General features: G+C 36.8%; 1 protein-coding gene across 2 annotated transcripts in view; it reads right to left on the bottom strand.

The window, feature by feature from the left end:
• LOC120079644 (nuclear pore complex protein NUP205) overlaps positions 1-27,687 on the bottom strand; it is a 75,201-nt gene that overhangs the window by 30,120 nt on the left and 17,394 nt on the right. For both annotated transcript variants that reach the window (XM_039033912.1, XM_039033913.1), the window contains exons 10-18: positions 22,290-22,379; positions 13,665-13,826; positions 13,284-13,400; positions 12,976-13,182; positions 12,065-12,166; positions 11,794-11,937; positions 11,221-11,351; positions 11,029-11,148; positions 9,269-9,392 (exon numbers count right to left, since the gene is read on the bottom strand). In XM_039033912.1, coding sequence (XP_038889840.1) covers positions 9,269-9,392; positions 11,029-11,148; positions 11,221-11,351; positions 11,794-11,937; positions 12,065-12,166; positions 12,976-13,182; positions 13,284-13,400; positions 13,665-13,826; positions 22,290-22,379 — 1,197 coding nt within the window. The remainder of the gene's footprint in view (positions 1-9,268; positions 9,393-11,028; positions 11,149-11,220; positions 11,352-11,793; positions 11,938-12,064; positions 12,167-12,975; positions 13,183-13,283; positions 13,401-13,664; positions 13,827-22,289; positions 22,380-27,687) is intronic.

Raw genomic sequence — 27,687 nt, 5'->3', positions numbered from 1 at the left:
ATGGCAAACCTTCAGATTGGAAATCAAACAAAGGATCTAGTGATAGACAAGGGAAAGCATATCAAGCAAGTTCATCATCAGACAGTAATGTTGCCCCTGAAAATATCTTTACTAAAGAGCAATTGGATCTTCTCTAAAAACTCTTTGAACAATCCAAATCTACACAAAAGCCTTTTTTATGCTCTTAATACAACTACGAATTTCAGTACATGGATTGTTGATTCTAGAGCTTCCAATCTTATGACAGGTGATGTATTCCTTTTAACTAATTACTCTCACTGTAGAGACCAACCTAATGTGAGGATTGCGGATCACACTTACTCTAAAATAGTGGGAACTGGAAAAGTTTTTATCTCAAAAGATCTTGTATTAGAAAATGTCTTGCATGTTTCAAACCCTAAATATAACATGTTATCAATAAGCAAACTCACACATGAAAAACTTGACTGCAACTTTCAACTCATATAGTTGTATTTTTTAGGATTTGAATTCGAGAACGACGATTGGCAATGCTAAAGAATCCTCAAGTCTCTACAACCTAAATATTCCCAAGTATCAAAGGAAGGAGTTAGGTGCTAATAAGTCCGTTTTTGTTACTTCTAAAGACAATTATGATAATAAAATAATGTTGCAACATAATCGTTTAGGCCACCCCAATTTTATGTATTTGAAACATATTTTTCCAAATATTTTTAGTAAAAACTCTCAAGCTTTTCAATGTGAATCATGTGAATTGGCTAAGCAAACCCGATCGTTTTATGGGATAACTTCGCCCTCGAGCTCGAGGTTTTAATTTTTTCACAGTAGTACCTTGATTGACTTCTGCTTTACTAATGACTAAATCTCTTTCGTTGAAACCCATATTGTGACTAGCATTTGCTGCTGGGGACATAGCCATATTTTTGTCCAATAACAGAGATTGCTAAACCCGTGACGGAATTTTTTCCTTGTGCGGTATCAGTAGCTTTGTAAGAAGCCGGAGCTCTCTCTGGCTTGTGTAGGTAGATGTTGCCTGGTAGGGCCGATAGTAGTACACTGTGTGGGACGGAGTAGTAAGGGCCCTTCTTATCCGATAAGCAACTACACACATTCTCATCCTTTTTCTATGATGCATGGTGATGTTTGGGAAGCAAGTAGAGTTAAAGCATAATAGGAGCTAAATAGTTAGTGCCCATCATTAATGATCATACTAGACTCACTTGGGTATTTTTAATGAAAGAAAAAATTGAAGTTACTGTCATATTTAAAAATTTGTATGCCATGATACTCAATCTCTTCAATACTAATATTCAAATACATCACTCTGACAATGCTAGGGATTACTTTAATATGTCTTTAGGAACCATTTTAAAAGAAAAAGGAACTCATAGCTCTGAATTCAGTCTCTGCACTACTGCTAGCAACTACACTTTGTTTCTTACTTCTCCAAGAAACCAGATTACCCCATACAAAGGTACAATACCCTGAGGTAGACTTTCTGTCAATCACCGATCCTGTCCAATCAGAGTCGGTATAGGCCTCAATGCATTTCCTGTCAGTTTTTCTTAACATTAGACCTTTACCATGAGTTTTTTTCAAATATATCTGAATTCGATTATCAGAGACTTAAGGGTTGTGATGTACCTGATTGAGCAAATGCCCCAAGAGAAGAATAGCCGAGTCACTTGAGGTTGTGACTGAGAAGCACTCACAAATTCCCTTACAAGTGCACAGTCGAGATTGGACTTGTCATTCGGAGGGCGTTTTCTACCATTTGGTGGTCTACCATGTAATTTCCAGCACCATTCCCTTGTGTGCCAGGGTTTTTTGCAATGTTCACACACTGGAGTCTATTCCTATTGTGCTTGTCATCGTCATTACTAGATAATTCTGAACTAAGAGCAGCAAGATCAATAGGTGACACAGTAGTGATGTTCATAGCACTAGATCTGTCTTCCTCAAGGAAAACCTCAAAGCATACTTCCATAAGAGAGGGTATAGGTCTTTGTCCCAATATACGGCCTCGCATTGCATCAAATTTGGAGTTCAAACCAGCTAGGAAATCATATACCCTATCTACTTCCTCAATTTTGGAATACTAAATACCTCCACACAGACAGTCCCAAATAATTTCACAACACAAGTCCATCTCCTGCCAGATTAGGGACAATTTATTAAAGTACGAAGTGACATCCATCGTCCCCTATTTGCACTCGTGAATTTGTTTTCACAAAATGTAAAAACGAGATGCATTCTGCCTTCTTTAATATAATTTCTGATCAGCATCCCAGATATCTCGAGCGGTGGTAGCATACAATAATGGTTTCCCTATTTGAGGTTCCATACTATTGCGATCGTAGCGAGGAGTCTTCTTCTTTCCAAATGCGCTCTCAAGGATCCCTTGGTCTAAGTTTCGGTATCTCGCCAGTCAAATAACCGAACTTATGATGCCCTTCAAGGGCCATTTTAATAGACTGAGCTGAGACCGGGAGAAATAATTCTGGTCGTTTAACTTTTCTCCTGCAATTAAGCTTGTGGAATTTCCATAGAACCAGACAAATAATTTGTAGTAGTTAAAGCAGGGAACGAGGTTACCAGATTCTCTGGATACATCGGTAAATCAGAAGGAATGTTTGAACTCAATACACTTGAATTTAAGTTTGTGATTGTGGAAGCACCTAGGGCTGCCCAAGTGCGGCGATTTGTTGTTGAAAACTCGTCTAAAGATTAGCTAATTGTTGTTGAACCATTGCCATAGAAAGACCCATGGACTCATGATGTTCATAGCTCGACGGCGGCGGATGGAGGAGTCCAGGCGACAGCAAGCTGTTATAGGCGACTAGCGGCACATCACTCCCAATTACAAACTTGCCTCAGTGATGCGTGGAAGATCCAATAGCATCGACTTCAAATTCCGGCAACGGCGGCGGCGGCAGCACTAGGAGTAAAACTGGCAACGCTAGGGTTCCCGATCGGCTACTGTTGAGAATGTATTTGCAGCGATCGAAGATACCGATCAACAAAAGTGGTGGTAGCAGCGACGACAACGGTGGCGCCGGTAGTGGCGGTGGCGATCGGAGGCTTCATCAGCGGCTGTGGCAGAAGCGGTGTTAATGCAGCACTAAGGTCATCTTGCACCACTTGGTTTTTGCTGATGAAGGCTAGGGTTTCGTCACCACGCTCTAATACCATGTTAAAAGAGAAAAGAGAGAAAGGGGAGACACAAGGTTTACGTGGAAAACCCTAGAACAGGGAGAAAAAACCACAATAGAGAGTCTCCGTTTTATTAATTTTTACATCATGTGGGAGATACAAGAGGATTCTTATTCATAGACTCCAACAAGCCTATATACAAAAAAGGAAAGAAAAATAGGGTAAAGTAAATAACTATAATACCCCCGAAACTATAAACAATCAACTAAGTCCCTTATCTCCAACATATTTAAAGGAAAATTAAATGGGTTGGGTCCACCCACCGAAAACAATAAATATTGTTCTTCGCATGTGTCTTCAAACTTGCAAATTGGGAACGTAGAAACAGCAAACTTATCACTTAACAACAACAAAATTATTATTGAGTTTTTTTTCTTTTGGAGGAAGTGGAACCGACAAGAAGTTTTAAAGTGTAATCCAACCACATATTAATTTAAAACCATTAAAAGACAAAGATTTGGGTTAAACATAATCGATGGAGTTAGTAGCCAAACCAAGTGGGAGAGTTTTCTTCAATTCTCTTCTACAAACAAAATATACTAGAACACAATTCAATCAACACCAAGATTAGATTTTTTTCCTCTTCTTTTATCTTCCTAATAGAGCTTTTCCTATTTTATATTTTTTTAAAAGAGTTTTTTTCCTTATTAGTTATTGTTATTTATTCTCTTTTTTTTAAGAGTTTATAATTTTTTTTTCCTTCATAGTTACTATCTAGTTGATTTGTGGAAGTTCTTTTTCCAACTTTTAAGTATTTTTAATACTTACTTTTTTTTTACCACAAAGTTTTTATTTTACACATTTTTTATGTGTTTTTTGTTTTCCTAAATATAGATTTAAATAGAATATTGCGATTTGTTTTCCTTTGTTGTGATTAATTATTGAGAGTTTTTTCTTTATCATGATTAATTTTGAGTATGTTTTGTACTTTTAAGCAATATTATAATGTTAAAATATATAAGCTCTATGTTTTATGATTTAATTTAATTTAAAATGAGGCGTAAGCCTCATACCGCCTCAAGGCTTACGCCTCACCTCGAGACCACCTTAAGCCTTTTAAAACATTGCTTCTTACCCCCTCCTTTTTTTTTGGGAAAAGGTAACTGTAAGACCCCTAGTATAGAAATAGCAAGACTATTAGGAGAATATTAGTATGGTATTAGTAAGGGGTATAAGGGTAATCAGATGGGAAGTTAGTGAATATTGCTATAAATAGAAGGAGTAGGAATGGTAGGAAGGGAGAAAGAATTTAGTGGGATATTTCCTTATTGGGAATTTGGGAGAGGATTTCTCAGCCCTCTAAAATGTGCTAAGTATTATCTTGTTACTATTTCTTTTAATATTTCAATATATTTTCATGCTTGATTGTTCTTAAATTCATTCCTTATTATTGAGTTTGTTCTTGTTAGGAATGATCCTAACAGATTGGTATCAGAGTTGTTCATCCTAGAATATCAATTAGAAATGAAGTGTGATCGGTTGAATAAAGCATTGTTAAAGGTATAGAGAAATGTGAGAGCATTGCAACAAAGGCTCGTTGAATCTCCGGAAAGAAATAGAGAAAGAGAGGAGAGAAGACTAACTGAAATCAAAACAGAAAAAGAAGAATCAGCAAATAAATTATAACTAAACACAGGTACTTAGCACTCAACATGAATATGAATAATCTTAAAGACTGGACAACTATTACAAGAAAATTCACTTTTAATGACATTTTTTAGTGACGTAGCCAAAATATATCACAGCAATGCATTGGAAAATATGTTGCAGAAAGTGATAATATTAATTTGGGCATGATAATGGGCCGGTTTTGCTGGAAGCCCACTGTTATTTTTAAGGAAGATAATGATTTATGGGCATTTGAAGAGTTGTTGGTGTGGGGCAATCCAAGTTAAAAGGTGTTGTTAGATTCAATATCTGTTACATGGGCAGTGGGGTTACTTAAGAGAAGATTGTTGTGCTGTTTTGGACAGCAAATTGATAATGGGCCTAGCCCATTAAAGGAGAATAACGCCAGTAGAAATGAAGAAAGAAGAATGTGGAGTCATGAGATGTTTATTGGGCTTAGTCCAAGCGAAGAAAAAGCCCAATTTACTTTCAAGGCTGAACAAGGCTGAAGAGAAGGCTATCAGGTTTGAGTTTGTGTTCTCATAATTAAAACAAAAAACAAAAAAAATAAAAGAGAGAGAGAGAAAGAGAGGGACAAAAAAAAAGTTGCCCAATTTTGTGATCGTGTTTTGTAAGCACACCTTGAGGGCAAGGTGCCTTCGAAGGGCGGAGTAGTGTAAGACCCCTGGTATAGAAATAGTAGGACTATTAAGAGAATATTAGTATTGGTATTAGTAAGGGGTATAAGGGTAATTAGATGGGAAGTTAGTGAATAATGCTATAAATAGGAGTAGGAGTGCTAAGAAAGGAGGAAGAATATAGTGGGATATTTCCGTATTGGGAAATTGGGAAAGGATTTCTCAACCCTCTCGAATGTGTTGACTATTATCTTGCTACTATTTCTTTTAATATTTCAATATATTTTCATGCTTGATTGTTCTTAAATCCATTCCTTGTTATTGAGTTTGTTCTTGTTAGGAAGGATCCTAACAAAAACATGACTTTCATTGATATAATGAAAAAAATCTATTGCTCAAAATACAAGAAACATTATAAAAAATAAGATAAAATAAGCTTAAATTAAAAAAATAGAAGTGTTCCAATTCAAACTAATATCCTGAATAAAATAATTTGAAAAAGCCTTAGATAAAGAACACCAAGTGGATGCAAGAAAATGAGTTGGATCCAAATGAACCGACCAAGGAAGTGACTTTGATAATAAAATATAATTGGAGGCCTAACATTAATTCCTTATCATTCTCTCAGGAGACCAAAATTTTGAATAGAGATAAAGAAAAAACTGGAAATCTCACTCAACACCGACAAGATAAGAGTGTGTCTTCACCTTTTAAAGGAGAAGGCTTTTCTTCAAGTAGACAATTGTTTTAAGATCTTTTTTTTTTTTTTTTTTAAACGGAAACGAGCCTCTTTATTAGAATAAAATAAAAAAAGACTAATGCTCAAGGTACAAGAGAGTTATACGAGGAGCATGAATTAAGAATAGAATGAGACAAACAAGGCAAAACTGAAAGAAAGGATAAGGAAGCACACCCAGGCATCTCAACTAGATTGACACCCCCTTAGCGCCCTCATAATGTCCATACAACGGTACAAAGACCAAGGAAATAGAAGCAAATTGATAAAGCGATAATCCGAAACTAAATCTAGATAACAAGCCTAAGAAGTGGGGAAGATGAAAGCCTGCCAATTCAAATTTATATCTTGTATAGAGAAGCCTTCGAAGTCACTGTTTAAGGAGCACCAAGCTGAAGCATTTCTTTTAGCTGAGTCAAATCGAGCCCTCCAATAAGTTTCTTTATCGGGAAAGATTCTCTGATTTCTTTGAACCATAGATCTACTAAAATGGCCTTTACCATATTGATCCATAGCAATCTTGGCCTCTTTTTGAGAGAGGGTCTCCATAGAAGTTGAAGTACATTACCTCTAAAATTATCTCCAAACACCCCGACGAAGTTAAAGAAGTGGAAAAAAGTCCACCAACAGCTTTCTGAATATAGGCAGTTGAAGAAGAGGTGTTGCAAGTCCTCCCCTGCCTTCTTGCATAAAGGGCAAAAAGAAGGCGATAAACAGGTCAAGTGTAATTTTCTTTGCATGACCAAGGAGTAGTTTAGGAGACCAAAGAGCATTATCCAAATCTAGATGTTGACTCTCCTCGGGCTCTTAGTCTTCCATAGAGCCTTGAAAAGGCTTTTGCCATTGGGGACGAAGGGGAGAGAGGCATTGTAAGGGATTTAATTGTGAAGAAGCCCGATGCTTCCAAAGACCATGATCTTAGGTCGGGGCTAGCTGAGACTAATCTTCCTGAGAGGACAAGTAGCAAGGCCTGAAAGTGAATAACCTCCTCATCTTTAAGCAAACGGCGAAAAATGATGGACCAAGAGTTTAGAGAATCATCCCAATGAGAAGCTATTGAGCCCCTTGGCAATAAGGTAATTCTAAACAAGCTTGGATAGAGTGTGGACAATGGGGTTGAGTCAATCCAAGGATCAGACCAAAAACCTATTCGAGAGCCATCGCCAAGGATGAAAGAAGCCAAAGACTCCACTTTTGACCAGTATCTTGAGATATTGATCCAAGAACTTCTCAGACTATTCCCACATTTCCCCGATGAATGCCAATTGAAGGTGCCTTTCCCATGGATGCTAGTGATCACTTGTCTCCAAAGAGAGTTTTCCTCCATCATATAACGCCAGCCCCACTTAGCAAGCATGGCCGAATTTTTTATTTTAAGCCCCCCAAGCCGAGACCTCCATTACTTGGAGACCGAGACATAATACTCCACTTTACCAAGTGGTTAACTTTGCTTCCTTTATGACCTTCCCAAAAGAAGTTTCGTATTAATCTTTCTAAAGTTGAAACCACGTTTTTTGGCATTGCAAATAGAGACATATAGTACGTTGGGAGATTGGAGAGAACTGAGTTGCATAGGGTTGCCCTTCCTCCTCTTGAGAGATTAAATCTTTTCCATTTGTCCAATTTTCTATGCACCTTTTCTATCACCGGCTGCCAAAAGGAGATTTGCTTAGGATAGACCCCTAGTGGCAAACCAAGGTACATGAGAGGCAATGATTCGGCCTTACAAGTGAAAAGGCCAGCCATTTGTAACAATTCCCCTTCTTCTATGTTGACTCCACTAAGAGCTGATTTTTCCCAATTCACCTTCTGACCTGAGCACCATTCGAAGAGACTAATTGCTTCTTTCAATTTTAACAAAATTTTGCTATCATAGTTGCAAAAAATGAGGGTATCGTCTGCAAATTGGAGTAGTGGAACGTGAATCTTCTCCTTCCCAACCACAAATCTTTCAAACAGGCCATTGTCGTACAGCTTGTCAATGATGGCGCCCAACACTTCACTTACTAAAACGAAAAGGAAAAGGGATAAAGGATCACCTTGCCTAATCCCTCTAGATGCAAGAATGCGGCCTCGAGGTCTTTCATTAATAATGATAGAGAATTTTGGGTCTTGAATGCAGCCCAAGATCTAAGAGATCCAGCGAAAGTCGAAGTTTTTTGCAATTAAAACCTTTTCTAAAAAGGTCCAATCCACCCGGTCGAAAGCTTTTTCCATATCAAGTTTAAGGATCCATCCCTTTTTCTTTTTCACACAGTAATCCTCCACCACTTCATTAGCTATCAAAACTGCATCTAGTATTTGCCTCCCTTCAATAAAGGCGTTCTGGGATGGCCCGATGATAGAGTGCATAACTTTCTTCAATCTTTCAGCAAGTACTTTTGCAACTACCTTGTAAGTTAAAGTAGTAAGGCTGATTGGCCTAAAATCCTTAACAGATGCTGCATCTTCTTTCTTTTGAATGAGGCAAATGAAGTTTCCTCTCACACATGCATTCAATCTTCCACCTTTGCGAAAGTCTTCGAATAGCTTAATAAAATTGTCTTTAACCAGGAACCAAAATCTTGAGAGGAACTCCACTGTAAAGCCATCTGGTCCAGGTGCTTTATTTTTCCCCAGGATTTTAAGATCTTACTTAAAATCGAATTCCAAAACACTTGACTTTTTAATTGCCTCCCAAAGAAATCCTGAGATAAGAGGAAGGAAGTTGATCCACCAAAAATAGAGTTCCAGTCTTGGGCTTTTGCCTTTGCCTCAAAGACCCCAAACTCTCTTGTCTACTTTGTTGAACGATTTATATTTAACAAAGACGTGACATTTAAAAAAGGTAAACAGGAAAACAAACAAAAAATATGGTTCCAGTCATGTCAAATATGATTAAATTTTTCCGTGGAAATTTGTTGCTCCCAAGTTAATTGACTCCACATCAGAAATTGTTTAATAAAAAATGGTGAAATATGAAATAAGCAACATTATGAATGGGTTGTTTCATGAACAAAAACACACTTGCATCAATAGAAAACAATCACAAATTATAAATCCAAAGCAACTCATTGCATACGGATCGAATGAAGCAATAGTAACAGATACGTACTTTTATCAACTCAAGGACTGGTAATTGAGTTTGAAGTGAAGATGATTGTGATTCCATTGATGACTGTGATCGGTCAATAACAATGTCAATGTCCTCTTCTTTAATATCATACATTTTCAAAATCCTGCATATTGACCATTAAATATGCATATTAAATTTAACTGGCCCGATAATGATAAGGTTCTTTTAGAAGAAATTCATGTTTTTATCGCCATAGAGAAAAATGAAGAATTAAAAGCAACATACAAAAAGACAACCTAAACAAAGGAGCCAAGGTAAAACAAAAGAGGGCTCCTATCTAACGAAATAAGACCTAAAGACTAATTACAAAAATATTCGAACATTGGCCTAAAGAGAGACATGATGATATGAACCGTCCTGGGCAGCAAATTGTTATTTATGTTTTATTTAATAATTTTGATGTAATTTTAGTATTTTCCATTTTCATCCATTTTATGGCATCTTAAGTAGGAGTGTTTTTGTAATTTTATTATGAACTATGATGTGGAATTAGGGTTTTCTTTGGGAGGCTATTAAATTCTTGCCTTTAGGTTGTTTTAAAATAGTTTTTGGATTTTGAATTTGGGAATGACAATTTTGGCCCTATGATATCATTTTCTCATGACTCTAAAGTTGCTTTACAAGGCTTTGAATTGGATTCAAGGACGAATCCTTCAAAAGGAGGAGAGGATGATATGAACCCTCTCGGACATCAAATTATTATTTGTTTTATTTAATAATTTTGATGTAATTTTAGTGTTCTCCATTTTTATCCATTTTATGGCATCTTAAGTAGGGGTGTTTTTGTAATTTTAATATGAACAATGATGTGGCATTAGGATTTTCTTTGGGAGGTTATTAAAGCCTTGCCTTTAGGTTGTTTTAAAACAATTCTTGGGTTTTGAATTTGGGAATGATAATTTTTCTCTAAGTTGATGAGAGAGATTCATCACCAACCTTTGCAATTCTTGATCTAGGGCTGCATACTTAAGCATTCAGGTAAGATTAATCAACTTGTTTGTAGAGTGTTTAAACCTTGAGTAGAGGACTAGTTTTCCTTATCTCTAAGTCTTCAATCAAAAGGTAATCCAAATCTAATCTTTCCCTTTGGATTGGCATCAAATTGACTTGGGGGTTTTAGAATTTGATATTAGGGGTTCAACAAAAATGTTCCTAATTTTTCAAATTGTTAAGGTTTTTGTATCACATGAAATCTAAACAAAGGAGCTAAGCTAAAACAAAAGAGTTTCCTATCTAACGAACTAAGACCCAAAGAGTAATTACAAAAACATATGAAGATTATCAGTCACATCTAAGCGGTCCTCCAAGCGTTTTTGTAAAATATTTTCAAATTTCCCCGAGATAAACAGCTCTGATACCAATATGTATCTAATGCCTATCATTAGTGATGACAACCAGATCTCTTTTTTCTATGTATTGCCTGTCATTAATGATATACCAATATGTTTTGCCTATCATTTTTTTGGAAAATGCCCATATTTTTTAACCCTCCCTACCCAATCTTTTTTAACCCTCCCTACCCGAATTTTTTAGGAATAGGAATTTAAATAATCTATAAACTACTAGAAACGGCATAAAAGCCTAGATTTGATGACAACCAGATAAAATGAGAGTGATAATACAAAATGAGGGAACTATCAAATCAAAAAGAACAAAAGCATCATGGACCACAATGGGAGGCCCATAAACACAATCAAAAGACGGAACCTTCCATTTTGAAGTTTGAACCTATCACTCACATGAGAAAATGTTGAAGACAAGCAACAACTAACTGCCATTTCTCGACAGGATCTGCATAGGCTCGTTGAGGGAATGGCCCAAAAACATGATCATAAACAAACCTAAATATTCCAACAAATCTGCAACAAACCTTTCAAAACTTAGAATAAAGAAAACTGAGTCAAATCTCAATTATAAACAATAAACATTACCTGCGCCCTCTATCACTTAGATCCCTTTCTTTACCAATGAGAGCATTTAACAGGTTAAGGAAAGATATTGTTGATGGATATCTCTCCTGTCTCGCTTCAATTTCATTCAACTCGAATTGCATATCATAAACCTGAAAAATCAATCTCCCCTTGCTACTTTAAAACACAAAAACGAGTATATGCCATATATATTCTCATTGCAGCAAAGTTCAGTCACTGCAGTTATCGTATTTGAGAAAGCAAACTAACAGTGTGTTTATAAGATTTCATCTTTTCTTTATCAAGTACAAAAAAGAACATCTTTAGTTTGTGGGTCATTCGAAACAGGACATCTCATTTGCACATTAAAATATCACTATGATGCCAGTGCTAAATTTTGAATTTACTTTAAGTGATTATGAGGCTGCTATATATCCAAACTAGCAACAAAAAATTCCTGGTAGCACCTCCCAAAGAAATCGAGTTCATAACTTATAACAACTCTTAACAAAACAAGAAGATGGAGCCAGAAATGTAGAATCTAATTTCCAGAATATTTTACATATTTTAAAGGACCATCAGAGAATAACTAACCTGAGAAGTAATAGGCTTCGTACTATTCTGAATATGGGATGCAACAAGAACAGGTAAATCATACTGCTCAAGATAGCGCCAAATTATATCCTTCAACTCAGAAGAGACTTCAATGAAGGATGCAATTGCATTCCTCAAAGCACCCTATATTATCATCAAAAACTCGATCAAAACAATCTAGAAAAACTCTATTTCAGCATCTAACACCAAAATATGATCAATCTTGTGCAACATGCTTACTCAAAATGTAACAAAGAAAAGCACAACTAACCTTCAGATAAGGAGGGACATTCTCATAGCTAAGAAGTTTGAACAATGGTTCAATATCAGAAAACCAGTTTTTTCTTTCAAGAGGATTCCCATTCTCCACAACCTGAAGCTCATCAGAAACCAAACAATGAAGATAATCATAAAGAAACAATGAAATCTATACAATATTCTATTTGGATTATTCTTTCTTCTCGATTGGAGCCTTTTGCTCGTATAGTTAGTTTAGAATCTGGTTGTCAGTGGTCTCTCTTCCAAGCTGTTCTTTTATAGGCCCTACTGTAACCATCCATTCTTCTCAAACAAACAAACAAAAAAGGCTGGGTTTTCTAAACAAAAAATAAACATGCACGTAAACCATATTAAAGTGCAAAAGAAGAGTTCCCTCAAGAGATAGAGCATCTCAAGACCGTGCTCTAATGGTAGGAATATTGAATTTGAAGAGGAAAGAAACGATATAAATCTAGATGCAGTCCACTTTGATCTTATAACAAAATGCCAACTTTTCGTTGATAGAATAAAAAAGACAAATATTGTTCAGGGACGCAAACTCAAAAAGAAGTGAAAATGCACCCAACTCTACAAAAAGAAACTCCAGTTCAACATAATAAGACTTAACTCCAACCCTAAACAATTTGCTTGATCATTTTGTTTTTACTATTAGGGTCTTAATCCCTTCCCCTTCAGACTTCTTAATTGGTGACTGCAATTGTTGTGGTGATTCATTTGCATTTTACTTGCTAGATAACCATACTAATGAGTAATGACATATAGTTAGTCTAGCAAGTAGAATGCAAATGAAACTCCCCAAAAACTACGGTCATGGATCAAGAAATTCAACTCAAAACAATTTCAGAAAAGTGTGAAAGGAAAAGGGAATAAAATTTTTGGACCAATATAGTATGACACTATTACCTTTTGAAGAACATTCAAATATGCGACAAGTGCTTTTGCATCACCTTCCTGAAATTCTGGTAGCAGGGCCCCAGCAGTTTGGAGGGACTGTCTAAATTTTTCATCATAAATTGATAGGCAATCAAATAAGGTGGTCCATCCAACAGACCGGAATGCTTTTCCCTGAAGTAACTCAAAAACCCTTGAAGCACCTTCTTCGTTGCAAGCCTGAAATGCATGTAGGATAATATTATAGTTAAGTAATTTCTCGTGGAAAAAAAATGATGAGCTGGGTAATAACTAAGACATAGAAGAGCATAGTCACATACTAAGGTACTCAGCATATTCAAGAATGCCACCAACGTCTGAAAATTTGTATGATCCTCCCCAGCAAAATTTGCAAATGTCCACAAGACATCGTTGCTTGACAACAGTTCTGGCTCTTTCTGAACAAATTGCAAGAAATTTAAGCTCAATAATCAAACCTAATTCAAATCAGCACGTGTGATGTATTACTATTACCTACCTTTACTAGAACCTTTGAGGAGCATTCTAAATTTCTGACTCTAGTGAGTTATTTTGCCTTGATCAATAATAGCATGAAATATTTTTCAATCAAAATAACAAACCACCAAAACATCCCTATTTGACCTGAAAGTTTCTACCTTATCAACATCTCAAAACTTTTAAATACTTCAATCAAAGCTTACCCGATAAATTTCACTAACAAACTCCAAAAGGGAGACAAAAGGCGAAGGAACAGTTTCACTAGCTTGATGGAAACTTGAATCACCATCATGCATGAAATCTTGTGACCCAGTAGCACGAAACTGACTAAGTGTGTGCATGGCTCTGTCCTTCGACTCTTTCACCTTCATACCATAAAAAACCAATTACCTTAAAATAAACTTGTCCTAAGAAATGAAAGATGATAATTATTAAGGAGGTTAACCTGCATTTATTGAAATGCATATACATAAACACACAAGCATGAATAGAACCACATTCTTTGGCATGAGTAGTCAACACAATATATTTTTACAAAGAATTCCCATTATTTATAATGTTAAGAGTATTTATATTAGAATAGTTGTAACTTGTATTATTGTATATAAATATTGTAGACATATTTTCCTTTATTATCTTTTTACTTTTATTTACTTAGGTTTACTGGTGTAGTAGGATTAGGATAAGTTAGGGTATTATGATCAAATCCTTAATTGATTAGGATTGGGATTAGTTTCCATGATTAATTAGAATTAGGACTAGTTTCCTTGGTTTATTTGGATTAGGATTAGTTTCTATGACTAATTAGGATTAGGATTAGTTTCTTTGGTTAATTAGGATTAGGATTAGTTTGTTTTCCAATTCTCTATAAATAGAGAGATCGTCTTCTTGTATTAGCAACTTTTGATTCATAATAAAGACTTTGATTTTATTATTGGAGATTTTTCTTCTTTTATTTCCTTGGCTACATCAATTTGGTATCAAAGCGGCCATCTAGGCCAAAGTTGACCACCGCTGATGGAAGACCAGGAAACTCTTGGCGACGCCGATCGCAAGAGGGAACCTCGTGAGTTGTGCTCGTTATTGAACAGTCCACATCTATATAGGGGGAACCCTTTAAATTTTAGAAAGGAAAGAAGATACCGTGATTTTTTAAAAAAAAGATTTTGCTAGAATGGACTATTACCGATCAAGAAAGACGGCGAAGAAAAAAATAGAAGTTGGTATAGGCAAGAAAGTAGTGTTAGAATTTTGATTCGTGTGATTCAAAAGACGAATTCCAACATAATAATTTCGCCCGTGCTCAATTTTCTCAAAGAATCTATCATTATCCACATTTGAAATTTGATTATAGTGATTCTAGCGATTCCGATGAAGATTCTAATGTAGTTTCGAATGGAATAACAAGGCGACATTATCAACAAAGAGCCCAACGATCCAATCAAGCCGGTTTCTCAAAAAAGCGACATAAGAATTGGGAGTTAGATGATTCAGAAAATGATTCGGAGTACGAAAAAAATTATTATCACCAACATCAAAGAACACCCATGAATTATTCCAACACAAATTTGGAGGTCGAAACATTTTCAAGAAAACAGAAATATTCAAATAAAAACATCTATCAAAAGGACCTTCGAAAAAGGATGAATGAAATTCGGGTTCTTTTGGAAAAAGTTCAAGAAAGACATAATTATAATCTTCAAGATTTTTCAAGAAACCATCAAGAATCACATTTAGTCACTCAAGAAGATCAAGAACTCATCCAAATGGGCTGTGAAAAATTGCGCAAAAAATGAACGGAGTAGAAGAAAAGAAAAAAAAATCAATTGAAGACGAGTTGAATAAGAAAGGTAGAAAGATCGAAGAGGAGTTTGTGTTGAAAGAAGAAAAAATCGAAGGGACTAACATGGAGGTTGCTCAATTCAAACCAGATAATGAGGAACTATTAATTGATGAAATCAAACGATGGAGGTGTTGAAGAAGATGAAACCACCGCAAAGAATGTGTCCAATTGGTCAGATCAATTAACTCAGCCAACCACAATTATCTCCACAACAAGAGAATGGAGCGGAAATTAGCCTTGACCACCAAGAAAGACAACAAGAGAATCAACAACACCCTATGGTATGCAAAAAATGTCCAAGATTTACCAAGAATCGTTCAAGAACAACCAAGATCAAGGTTATATCAGAGGAAATACGAGGAGGATGTGAATTCTTTAAGTGTGGAAGAAAAAGATACTCATGGGCAACTTAATTCGAAGAAAATTGAAAGCATTTTTCCATCATTCCTTAAGGAGTCTGCATATATTTTAACAATAAAGGATTTTTTGAACAACTTAATTCTTGGGTTCATTGATGATCATATTGATGGAAATAATTTTCCCTTTCAAGAATCAAATATTTGATATATTGGCATGGCTCGTGAAAATTAGTTGTTATTGGTGCCCGATATTTAGAGATGTGTCCGTTCGAATGGCTTACTTTTTATTTTTATCTTCATTTTCGTTTTAAAACTCGAGGATGAGTTTTTTTTTTTTTTTTTTTTTTTGGGGATAGAATGATGTAGTAGGATTAGGATAAATTTGGGTATTATGGTCAAATCCTTAATTGATTAGGATTGGGATTAGTTTCCATGGTTGATTAGAATTAGGATTAGTTTCCTTGGTTTATTTGGATTTTTTTTTAAACGGAAACGAGCTTCTTTATTATAATAAGATAAAAAGAGACTAATGCTCAAAGTACAAAAGAGTTATACAAAGAGCATGAAGAAAAACCAAAAGAGAACAACACGGGACTACTAAGAGAAAGGATTAGGAAGCGCACTCAGCCATCTCAACTAGGTTGACACCCTCTTAGCGTCCTCATCATATCCATACAATAGTACAACTTCCAAATAAAAACAGGGAAAAGGAAGGTGCAATAAGCCGAAAAAAGAACTAAACAATCCTAACAAGCAGGGAAAATAAAAGCCTGCCAATTCAAATTTAAGTCTTGTATAGAGAAGCCTTCAAATTCACTGTTCAAAGAGCACCAAGCTGAAGCATTTCTTTGAGCTGAATCAAAGCGAGCCTCCCAACAAGTTTCAACCTCATGGAAAATTCTCTGATTCCTTTCGAACCAAAGGTCTGCTAGAATGGCCTTGACCATATTGATCCAAAGCAAACGTGGTTTATTTGGATTAAGATTAGTTTCTTTGACTAATTAGGATTAGGATTAGTTTCTTTGATTAATTAGGATTAGGATTAGTTTGCTTTCCAACTCTTTATAAATAGACAGATTGTCTTCTTGTATTGACAACTTCCGATTCATAATAAAGACTTTGATTTTATTATTGGAGATTTCCCTTCTTTTATCTCTTGGGCTCCCTCATCTACCTTGTCCTCCTATCTATACATAAACTCGTTAATGGAATAGTTGAATCATTCTCTCAGACCTAGTATTTACGTGCTATCAACCTAGTAGGCCTTTTTCTAGGGAAATAGGTTTATCAACCATTAGTCTTGTGAACCATTAGGTTCAGGGTCAAGACTCTTTTTGTTTCCACCTTGGGTTTTGTGAACTTGTCCTCCCTAAACCTAAACTCGTTGCTATTGCAGCTATCAATGTGCATTGCTGCCCACATCTGCTGCCACTACTATTGCAATTTTTATAGAAATTTTCGTTTTCTCGCCGCTACCTAGCCCAAAAAAAGAGCTTAGTCGCCAATCAACCTAATCCTAAAAACTGGCTAGCATCAAATCAACGTGCAAGGATCATGAGACACCACAAATTTCTGCTGTTATTCCCACACGCTAACACATGTGGGCACATGTGTCACTGTAATCTCCTCTGTCTTACATAGGTGTGTTCGTCACTCTACCCTTTTTATTTTGGGTATGTGGTTTGGTAATACCTTGCTCAGGTGCGATAATTTCGAGATGGTAACTATTATGTTACATTCTTTCCTAGTTATTACTTATTTCAAGATCTTACATATGAATAGTATTAATGATAAAGCGTGTGAATCTAAAGGTCTCTACATTTTTTAACCAAAAACACCTATTATAACCATTGCATGCTCCAGCATGTCATCTTCCTTTGCAGAAGATTGTCAAACGTCATTCATCCATCTCAATGTTGAAGAGACTCGTCCTTAATTTCACCATTTGTCTTCTTTAGATGGTGAGATACATCAACAAATAGATTTCATCGCCTAAGTTTGAATCTAATAATTAATCACCAAAGTAGTACTCCATTTTAGTTAGTTCATTTTGATGTTTGGAGTCTTTAACTTATTGAGACCAAGAGCGCATTTCGGTATTTTCTTACCTTTGTCCATAATATTTTCATGTGACTTGGTTATATTTAATGGAAATCGTTTTGAGTTGCTTTCTTATTTTTCTCATTTTCGTAACTTCCATGTTGAAATTTGAACTCAATTTAATAGTCCCCTTAAGAGTCCTATGGAGTGATAATGATAAGGAATATTTCTCTCATGCTCTTATATAGGTGCACATGAAATCCCTCATCAATCCTCCTGTGTTGATATGCGGTGCTATCTAAAAATGGGGTTGCAATGCGAGGCATCACCTCAAACAACAAGAGCCTTATTCCAATAACTACATCCAAGGGAGAAAACATCCCTCAATGAGGTTTATAGAAATTAGATTTTCTGAGAAGTTCTATGATCACTTATGAGATAAAGATATTTATCTTCTTTATACAATGTAATAATACACAGTTATCCATATATCATTCTCTTTCGTTTCTTTATAGGCAATTCATTGGGGTCAGATTTCTCTTCTGAAAGAATTAATCATTTTCTTCACTTAACTTCAAATGAGAATCTGAGATGACATAATGCAGAACCTCATTAATCTTGGAATTTCTTGTACTTCTTGGTCTGTTTCTTGTATTTCTTAGGGTTAAGTTTTTGTTTAAAATAAATAGAAACTTATCCAATGTAAATACTCTTTTACTTTAGTTTTAACAAGCCCCATCCTTATTGGGCTGTTAACTACTGAGGCCCACAAGAACTCCCTTCAGTTTATACCCTCAGCCTATATATATGGCCTGAGCTTTATTGTTAAACTAATTATTCAGTATTCAATAAAAGAAGTTCTTGGAGATATCTTGATTTTCAGAGCATTGATCCTACCTCGAACATTGTTTCAATTGGATTAAGTTCATCACATCATAATGGAAGCGGAAGCCTCCTCCCACAATCGTCGCTCGCAGTCGATTAAGGCTCGTAGAAATACAAGTTATTTTACCTTTCTATTTAGGATACTTGGGAAAATTTAGAGGAAATCGCATTAACTTGACAAAAAATCCATGCAAATAATCATACTCTGCAATCATGTGCTTACAAAACTAATAATCTTTGAAAATTATAAAATCTCACTTTTGGGTGTAGGATTCGGATGAAATAAAGAGAAAAAAAGCCAAAGAAACAAGTTGCAGTCTTGAATGCATAGAAGAAATCAACTCGGCGCCCAACTTTGCAACGCATAGCACCACGCGATGAGATAGAAACATGAAGATAAAAAATGACAAATGCATGGGTGATGGAAGTCAAATCAATAGAGCAAGTTGGTAAATGATTTGAGACATTCGCCGTAGAACCAATGGATCTGTGATACGAAGCAGTGGGTGCAGCAAGACATGAAATTAAATGCATGATGTCAGCAAAATCATTAGAGAGAGGCGAAGAACCTTCTTTTTTACGCCTATAAATAGTCCATTGAAGAATTGTTTAAAAAAAGGGGGAAAAAATTTTAATCCACGCTGGATTACATGGATTGGTTGTGTCAAAAATTCAAAATTTTCAATTTTCATCGATGGCCGCTAAGAGGAAGAATCTTTGCTTCGAGGGGTTTAAGGCAGTGTTTTTAAATGCCCAAGGTGCCTTAAGGCGCAATGGCTCTCTGGAGCTTAGGCGTAAGGTGCACAAAAAAGCGCGGGCTTTTTTTTTGTGAGGCGCACTATATATAAAAATATTACATTAAAAAGAGAGTATAATTGAAGTGGAAATATGGAAAAAAGGGACCCAAAATACAAGAAATTTTGCATTTAGGTTTGGTAAACTTGATCCTTTTAGTTAATAAAGAAGAAAAATCCTTAATTATTACTATTTTTTAAAAATAAATGAAAAGCCCCAAGGCACAAGGCTTTGATCCTTGGGGCTTCACAAAAAGTGCGCGCCTAAGGCGTGCCTTATTTTGTGAGCTTCGCTTTTCCAAGGCGAGGCGCCAGACCTGCACCTTGGGCCTAGGCGTGCGCCTGAGAGGGCTTTTTAAAACACTGGTTTAAGGCAAGGGGATCCCTATCACCCTTCCTTTTCCTCCTCGTAAGTGAAGTTTTAAGTAGCCTTATTTTAAGAATCCAAAAGAAAAAGTTGTATGAAGAGTTTATGGTGGGGAAAGATAAAATACGTGTCCCTCTTCTTCAATTTGCTGACGGTACTATAAACTTTTGTAAATTCGATGATGAGATGCTAGAGAATCTTCGAAGGACATTAGAGCTCTTTAAGTGGTGCTCAGGGTAAAAAGTAAATTGGGAAAAATCAACCTTTTGTGGGATCAATATAGACGAAAACAAGGTATGCTCAATTGCCTCCCTGTTGAATTGTAAAGCATCTCCCTATAATGTATCTAGTCTTACCTTTGGGTGGTTACCCAAAGAAATCATCATTTTGGCAACCAATCGTTGATAAAGTTCAAGGTAAATTAGATAAGTGGAAGAGATATAACCTTTCTCGGGGAGGTAGAATCACTCTTTGTAAAAAAGTGCTGTCCAATCTTCCGACATATTACATGTCCACCTTTTTAATGTCGGAAAAGGTAGTTGCAACCGTAGAAAGATCCATGAGGAAATTTTTTGGGGAAGGGCATAAAGCAAGCTGTGAAATGGGAGAATGTTAACCAGAGTCCAAAAGGATGGGGTCTCGGCTTGGAAAGTTTGAAACTCGAGAACTTTGCTTTACTCTCCAAATGGGGCTAGCGATCCATGTATGAAGCAGATTCCTTATGGTGCCAAGTCATAAGAAGCATTCATGGGAACAGCCCCTTTAATTGGCACACTAATGGTAAGGAGTTCTCCGGTCTTAGAAGCCCATGGATTAGTATTTCAAGACAGTGGCAAAAGATTGAAGATTTGGTGGTGTTTGAGGTTGGGAATGGGAACCCTTTCCTTTAGAAGCCCATGGATTAGTATTTCAGGACAGTGGCAAAAGATTGAAGATTTGGCAGTGTTTGAGGTTGGGGACGGGAACCCCTTCCTTTAGATGGGGTGTTTTGGTGGGCTTGTTTTTTGAATGCCCCTGTATTNCTTTAGATGGGGTGTTTTGGTGGGCTTGTTTTTTGAATGCCCCTGTATTCTTTCATTTTTTCTCAATGAAAGTAGTTTCAATAAAATAAAATTAAAAAAAAAAAAAAAAAAATAGAGAACGGGAGTAGAACAGCTTTTCAGTCTGATCCCTGGCTGGACAAATTTCCTTTAAAAACATATTTCCACGACTGTTTAAGATTGCACTTAAACCAAAAGGTTCCATCTCTAACCATTGGGATTCCTCCTGTTTTTTAAGAGTGCTGAAAGAGAAAGAAATTAGTGATTTCCAGATCTTATTTTGCATGCTCACGGATAAAAAAGAACCTCGAGTATTCCAGATAAAAGAATTTGGTCATTGGAAGCAAGTGGAGTCTTCTCTATTAAATATCTTGTCAATCATCTATCTTTGGCCTCCCCCATAGACAATATGTTGGAAAAGGGTCGTTGGAAATCTAAACATCCAAGGAGAGTGAATATCACTGTATGGATTATGCTATTTGGGAACTTAAATTGTGAAGGAAGCTTCCCTCTCACTGCCTCTCACCTCACATTTGGCCATTGTGTTTGAACAACCAGGAAGATTTACAGCATCTACTTTTTTACTGTGTTTATGCTAGAAAGTGTTGGAATTGTTTGCTCCTATCTTTTAACCTTTGTTGGGTATTTGGATGTGACTTTTGGAGCAATGTCTTGCAAATTTTGGTTGGGCCAGCCCTCAAGAAGAGACCTAAATTGCTTTGGAGCAATGCGATAAACATCTTACTTGTGGTTATGGTTTGAAAGAAACCAACGAGTCTTCCATAATAAACTTCCCCATGGTTAGATCGTTTTGAGTTTGCTCGATTAAACGCTTCTTCTTGGTGCACACTCTCAAGAGTCTTTGAAGATTACTCTATCCAGGAGCTTAATCTGAATTGGCAGGCGTTCATCTTTCTCCCATCTTAGAAGCTGCTCCCTCTTGTTGGCTGATTTTTTGTATTTTGTACTTTGTACTTTGTATTTTGGCTTATTCTTTTTAGTTTTGGTCTTGATCCTCTTTTTGTAATAGCTAGAGAACTTCGGATATTGGCTATTTTGGAAGTAATATATTGCTTGTATTCTCATTTTTTGATATGATGAGGGTGCTAAGCGGATGTTAACCTAGTTGAGATGCCTAAGTGCACCTCCTGATCCGCTAGATTTGTACTTTGAGACTTTATCTCTTTTCATTAATTCAATGAAAAGTGTGTTTCCTTTTCAAAAACAAAAATACAACACGTCTCCAAAATTTTTATTTTATGGCTCTAATTCACACGCTCAAAAATATTAATTTGTACGGTCAATTAGGTCCAACTACAAATAAGTAAAGCAAACAAACTAGACACAGACTCATTCACTTGTTAGATAACAGATTATTTTAATTCTATCCTATATAGCTTTAATGGAAAATAATCAAAAGCTAATTTAACAAAGGAATGCAGCAATACCAAAATCAAACTAGAAATCTATGAAACTCATGGAGGAAATCTCCTAACTGACCTTATCCCTGGCCAAAGGATGAGACAAAAAACAAGTAACCAGCTTGTGCAGATAAGCATTGTACATATAGATCATATCCTCATCATCGTTCTGCCAACATAACAAACAGATGTCATTAGCAGCTAAAACACAATATAACAAAAGATGGCGCTATCAAAAAATATTAACACGACATTTTTATTCCAAGAGACAACAGCTTTAAATTATTCGTAAGTTTTCAACTTGGGGAGCTAGAACTCCCCTCAAACTTATAGGATATCTCCAAATATCTCAAGCCCTTACCACTGGTACACCTTGAAATAAAAATACGTAAGAAGTATTAGCACCTAATAACTTTCTCTTCCATAGGCAAACAGCCAAACACAAATTGTTAAGACGGTATGCATGAAAGCTGCACATACTTCATTACACAACATGTAAGTAACAAAGTAAACAAAAAGAATAAGCAAAAAAAAAAACATTTGAAATGGTTCCAGCACACCAAGTTTGAAACTGTTTGCATTCAAAGATGAAGTAAATTACATAAGAATATGTAAGGACCCTAGTTATGGTAATATTAGGATTATTAATAGAATATTAATATAGTTATTCGGAGGGCATATTAGTAATTAGCTATTAGGCTTGTTAGGACTTTTTAGTTATAAATAGAGGGAATGGGTTGAGATGAAGGTATGAAGAATTTTGTGGGATTTCCTTTGGGGAATTTGGGAGAGGATTCTCAACCCTCTAGAATGCGCTGAGGTGTATTGTAATTTCTTTATAGATATTGCAATTCTATCTTTTAGTGTTTTTTGTTTGTTCTTTGGGTTCTTGAGTGTCCTTGTTAAGTGGGTATCCTAACAAATTGGTATTAGAGTCGTAATCATCTTGGGAAGAATACACAGTGAAACCAAGAGAGAAATGGAGAATAAGATCGAGATCAATTCGATAAATATCCTGGAACTGAGGGAATGCTTGTTTGATATGGCAAAGACCGTCGAATGGATGGACAAAACAATGCAGATGCTTACAAACAAGAAGGAAAAGGAAGGATTGGCGATCGTAACCGGATCCGCAAGATCATCGAAGGATAAGGAGAGCGATGAAAGAGAGAACTCTCGATATCGAACAAACGAAGGGGGAATTGCTCGAAGTAAATACAAACAATTAGAGATGCCAGTTTTTTCAGGCGACCATCCAGATTCCTAGATCTATCAAGCGGAACATTTTTTCGAAATTCATGAACTACCAGATGAAGAGAAGATCAAGGTTTCAGTTAGTACATTCACACCTGATGCAGTAGATTGGTTTTGCTAGTCACACAGCCGGAGTCCGATTCAAGCGTGGGGCGAGTTGAAGCAACGGATGTTTGAATGATTCCGTCCTACACAGAAGGTACTCTTCTCTCCCGACTTTTACGAATTAAGCAAGACAAAACGTATGAAAATTATCGCAAGAAATTTGAGACCTAGTAGCTCCAAGGGAAGGAAAACAAAAAGGGTCGATGACAGGAGCAGAATCTGAAACTTCCAGTAAGCCTGTGGAAGGATCTTTACAAATGTTGAAAGGTATCGAGGTTGAAGGGATGGTGTCTATTCCAGCAAGCTCCATTGAGAGGAAATCGACACCAGAGATAGAAAAAGAGAAAAAGAATGAGGACATGGAGAGGAGGAAATCGGAGAAGAAGAGAAACCTGATCGTTCATATCCATCGACGACATCGAAGGGTGAGATGGTCGGATAGAAGGATTTAATGGAAGTGGAAGCACCGAACAAAGGAGGCAGAAGTAACAAATAAGAGAGGAAGAATCAATCGAAAAGCCAAGAGGAAAAGAAGGAAAAAGGTATTACCAATGAAGACAGGGCCGGAGAAGCACCAAGGTGAGGGAAAGAAGAGAAATCGAACACTGAAAACGGCAGAAGTTGGCGAGAAGAGGAAAGGAAAAAAGTCAGTGGAAAAAGCTGTCTTTTTTTTATTCTTGAATTAGAAGTACTGTAGGATTAATTTTCTTTAAAAAACACATGAGAGCTAACCTTTTATTAACATCTTTCAGGCCTCTAGTATTCCACGACACAATTCTCATGATCCAAACTTAAAGGAAGGATTGTAGTCTCAACTTTTAAACATTAATCAAGGATGAGATGACAATTCTTGACAATTAAGGTTAAATGAGTTGGAAGATCACAAAGAATGGCTGGAAAAATTGAACCAACAGCCTCTGAAAAAGTGTCATCCTCTGTCTGAAACAGGGGGTTCAAATCTTGAACTATAGGGTCCTCTTTACTTTTTTCTTCTGAAAAACCAACTGATCTTGCCCAAACCTCTTCTTCACTACTCACATTGAAAGGAGAATCAATGAGGACCTCCCCTTTATCTGCTGGGAATTCCCCCGGATGAGTTGTGGAACCTCTCAAGAATGTATGCTCTGTATTAGGTAATGAAAAAACAAAGTGTTCAAAGAGAGTAGGGAGAGGAGAAGGGGAGCCTGACCTGGAGCATTGAGGCTGTCCTTGAATTTGGGTGCATTGGGCTTCTAATAAATCCAGGTTGTGAATTGCCACTGACTTGGCTTTAAAGCTTGGTTTCTTGGATAATTTAAAAAGGCGGGGGGATGAAATGATTAGGGAATGATTTAAAAAGGCGGGGGGATGCTTGAATTTGTGCTGACGTTTAGCCCCTGTTTTGCTTGCCTTTGGCGCTTGTTTACTGCAGGGAGGGAGGAGGAGTGCCGAGGAGGGGGCAGAGACTTTTGGGGCTAGCTTAGAGGCCGGCTGAAGCAGAGGAGCCGGATTTTTAGTGAAAACAGGGGAGGGAGACTTACCCGGACTAGAACAGGGGAGCAGGGCAGCAGCCTTGGAAGACGAAGGGGCAAATTTGTTGCTTGAGAAAATCACTGTTGATTGCTTCGAAATAAAATTAACTTTAATTCCCATTGACTTTTCATTTTTTTGAATAGGTGACTGTTCAGATTCCTTAGCCAAGGGGCTAGATACCCCATTAAAGGCTCCCTTCTCTCTCTTCTTAAAGGCTCTAGGCACCTTTTCAACTTTTTTATTAGAATGCAGTGACTCTTTGACTTCTTTCACACTAAACTCTTCACTTGCAGGGGCTGGACAACTTCCTCGGCAGTAAAGGAGGCAGGGGTGGTTGGATTCTTTGTAAATAAACTCCATACAAGGGGAGAATGAGACTTTTCGACTTCCTCTGTGTAAATTTCAGCTCTTTGCAGGGGTTCTTGGATCGGATTCGGGTTCCTTGAAAAGGTGGGTTTGGAATGTGAAGAGACAAGGAAATTCCATTCCAAAATATCCAATTTGAAATTAACTCCTTCATCTTTAATTACATCATTTAACCTAACAAGGTCAATAGGATTAGAGAAGTCCTTAAATAATAAATTTCCCCCTGCCTTAGAAGGAACTTCTAGAGAGAGTGAGATAGAGACTGGGGAAGAAGATTGCACTAATAGCCGAGACCAGAAGGGGGTCTATTCCTCTCGGAGATGTTCTTAGGAGTTATCTAGGCCAAATAAAAATAGAATATATATATTCCTTACTATTCTGAAACATAGAAATATATCCTGTTTGCATTATAAATCGTCTTGGACATCGATTTTCATTATATGAAGTATTTATTTCATTTAATTTCGTAATGTTAATATTTCATCTTTATCTATAGACGATGTATATGATATATATAGTGCAAAAACTTGGGTGTCTTTTATTCCAACCTTATAAGCCACTTTCTATACATAGTAGATTGTGTGGGGCCTATTCAAATTCACAACCGTCGTCGAGAGTAACACAGGTGCTGCTGTCTACCTTCATAAATGATACACGTATATCTTAATGGGGTGTTCTTCTTAACGGATATCTTGAAGTAGAATATAGTCTTTCAGCAATTCTACCACCACGGCGAAACCAGTCAATACCAAATTGTATCCTTCGGAAGTTGACATGTCGTGAGTTTTGTTAATCAGTCCTCCGTGAGTTTTAGATTAAGGATATCATCCACAGAACTCTTGTCCTCATACCCCGCAACAAATAGGGTGGAAGAAGGAAAAACCGTCACTTATTGAGGTTGCTCGGGCTCTCATAGATTCCTGCATCCATACCTCGTACCTATGGGGCGATGCTGTACTCATTGCAGCCATCTCATTAATCGAATGCCTTTCCGTGTCCTCAAAGTTCCAGACTCCTTAGCCCATTTCAAAAAAAATTCTTCTCTTCTACTGGCTTTCTCAGATGTTCCTCTTGGGGTGTTTGGATGTACGGTGTTTGTTCATAATCATCGGTTCCAAGTAATTACTCCTAGGGGGTAAAAAAATGTGTCTTTGTTGGGATATTAATCCTGCTCATAACGGGGATACAAATGTATCAGCCATCTTCTGAAGTACTTTGTCACCAATGTATGTACTTTCAAGAAAGACAACCTTTTTTTCCTGTTAGTCCTCTTCTAGGGGGAGACTTCGAGTGAAAGAGACTAAACACGTCATATCCACCTATTCCATTCCTGTAGATTGTTTCTTGAACATATCTGACACTAATCCTTCCTGGCCCTCCTGACACTAATCCTGGTGCCAAGACAACCCGTTCTTCCTACAAACAAGTTCCTTGGATAACCTACTATCGAAAGAATCTACGAACAGGAATTTTCCCTGCTGCTTCCACGGAAAGTTTCAAGAGTCAGAACCAGCAGACAACTCAAGGTAACCATATTCTGATAATATAACTCTTTGAATAGTACAAGTGAACACTGACGATAGCATGCAACTCTTGACAATTAGGGAGGATGAGAAACATATGAATTCCTCCAATGATGTTCAGAGACTGAAAATGTGTAGCAGTAATACAAGAGAAAGGTAAAGACCATGAATTGATGTCACCTAGCTTACACAATTGCCTGCGAAGGGAACAAGGTCCTGCACCAATACTCTATAAAAAGCTTTTTTCTTACAGTAGCTTGTCAACAAGATTCAAGGCTTTTACCACTAGCCTGGACACTGTGACTATCGGGAAATGTGTACAAGGCTCTGGAAATTCCTGAATGGCGAGCTGCAATCATGGAAGAAATGCGGCCTCAAAACCAACAAAACATGGGATCTAGTTGTTCTTCCTAGAGGTCACAAAACCGTCGGGTGCAAATGGGTGTTTCAACAGTCAGTAAAATCTGATGGACTCTCGACAGATTATAAGGCCAGATTATCACGAAAGGTTCACTCAAACATATGGGGTGGACTACTCAGAAACTTTCTCGCCAGTGGCAAAACTCAACCACTATTCGGGTTCTTCTCTCTTTGCTGTAAACCTAGACTGGCCTCTATATCAGTGGATGTAAAGAATGTGTTTCTAAATGGTGAGTTGGAAAAAAAGAAGAGGTTTAATTGAACCTCCTCGAGGTTTTGAAGCACGGTTTGGGAGTC

The sequence above is a fragment of the Benincasa hispida genome, chromosome 6 (assembly GCF_009727055.1).
Source record: "Benincasa hispida cultivar B227 chromosome 6, ASM972705v1, whole genome shotgun sequence".
NCBI lineage: Eukaryota > Viridiplantae > Streptophyta > Magnoliopsida > Cucurbitales > Cucurbitaceae > Benincasa > Benincasa hispida.
This window is presented reverse-complemented; position numbering and strand designations above follow the sequence as displayed.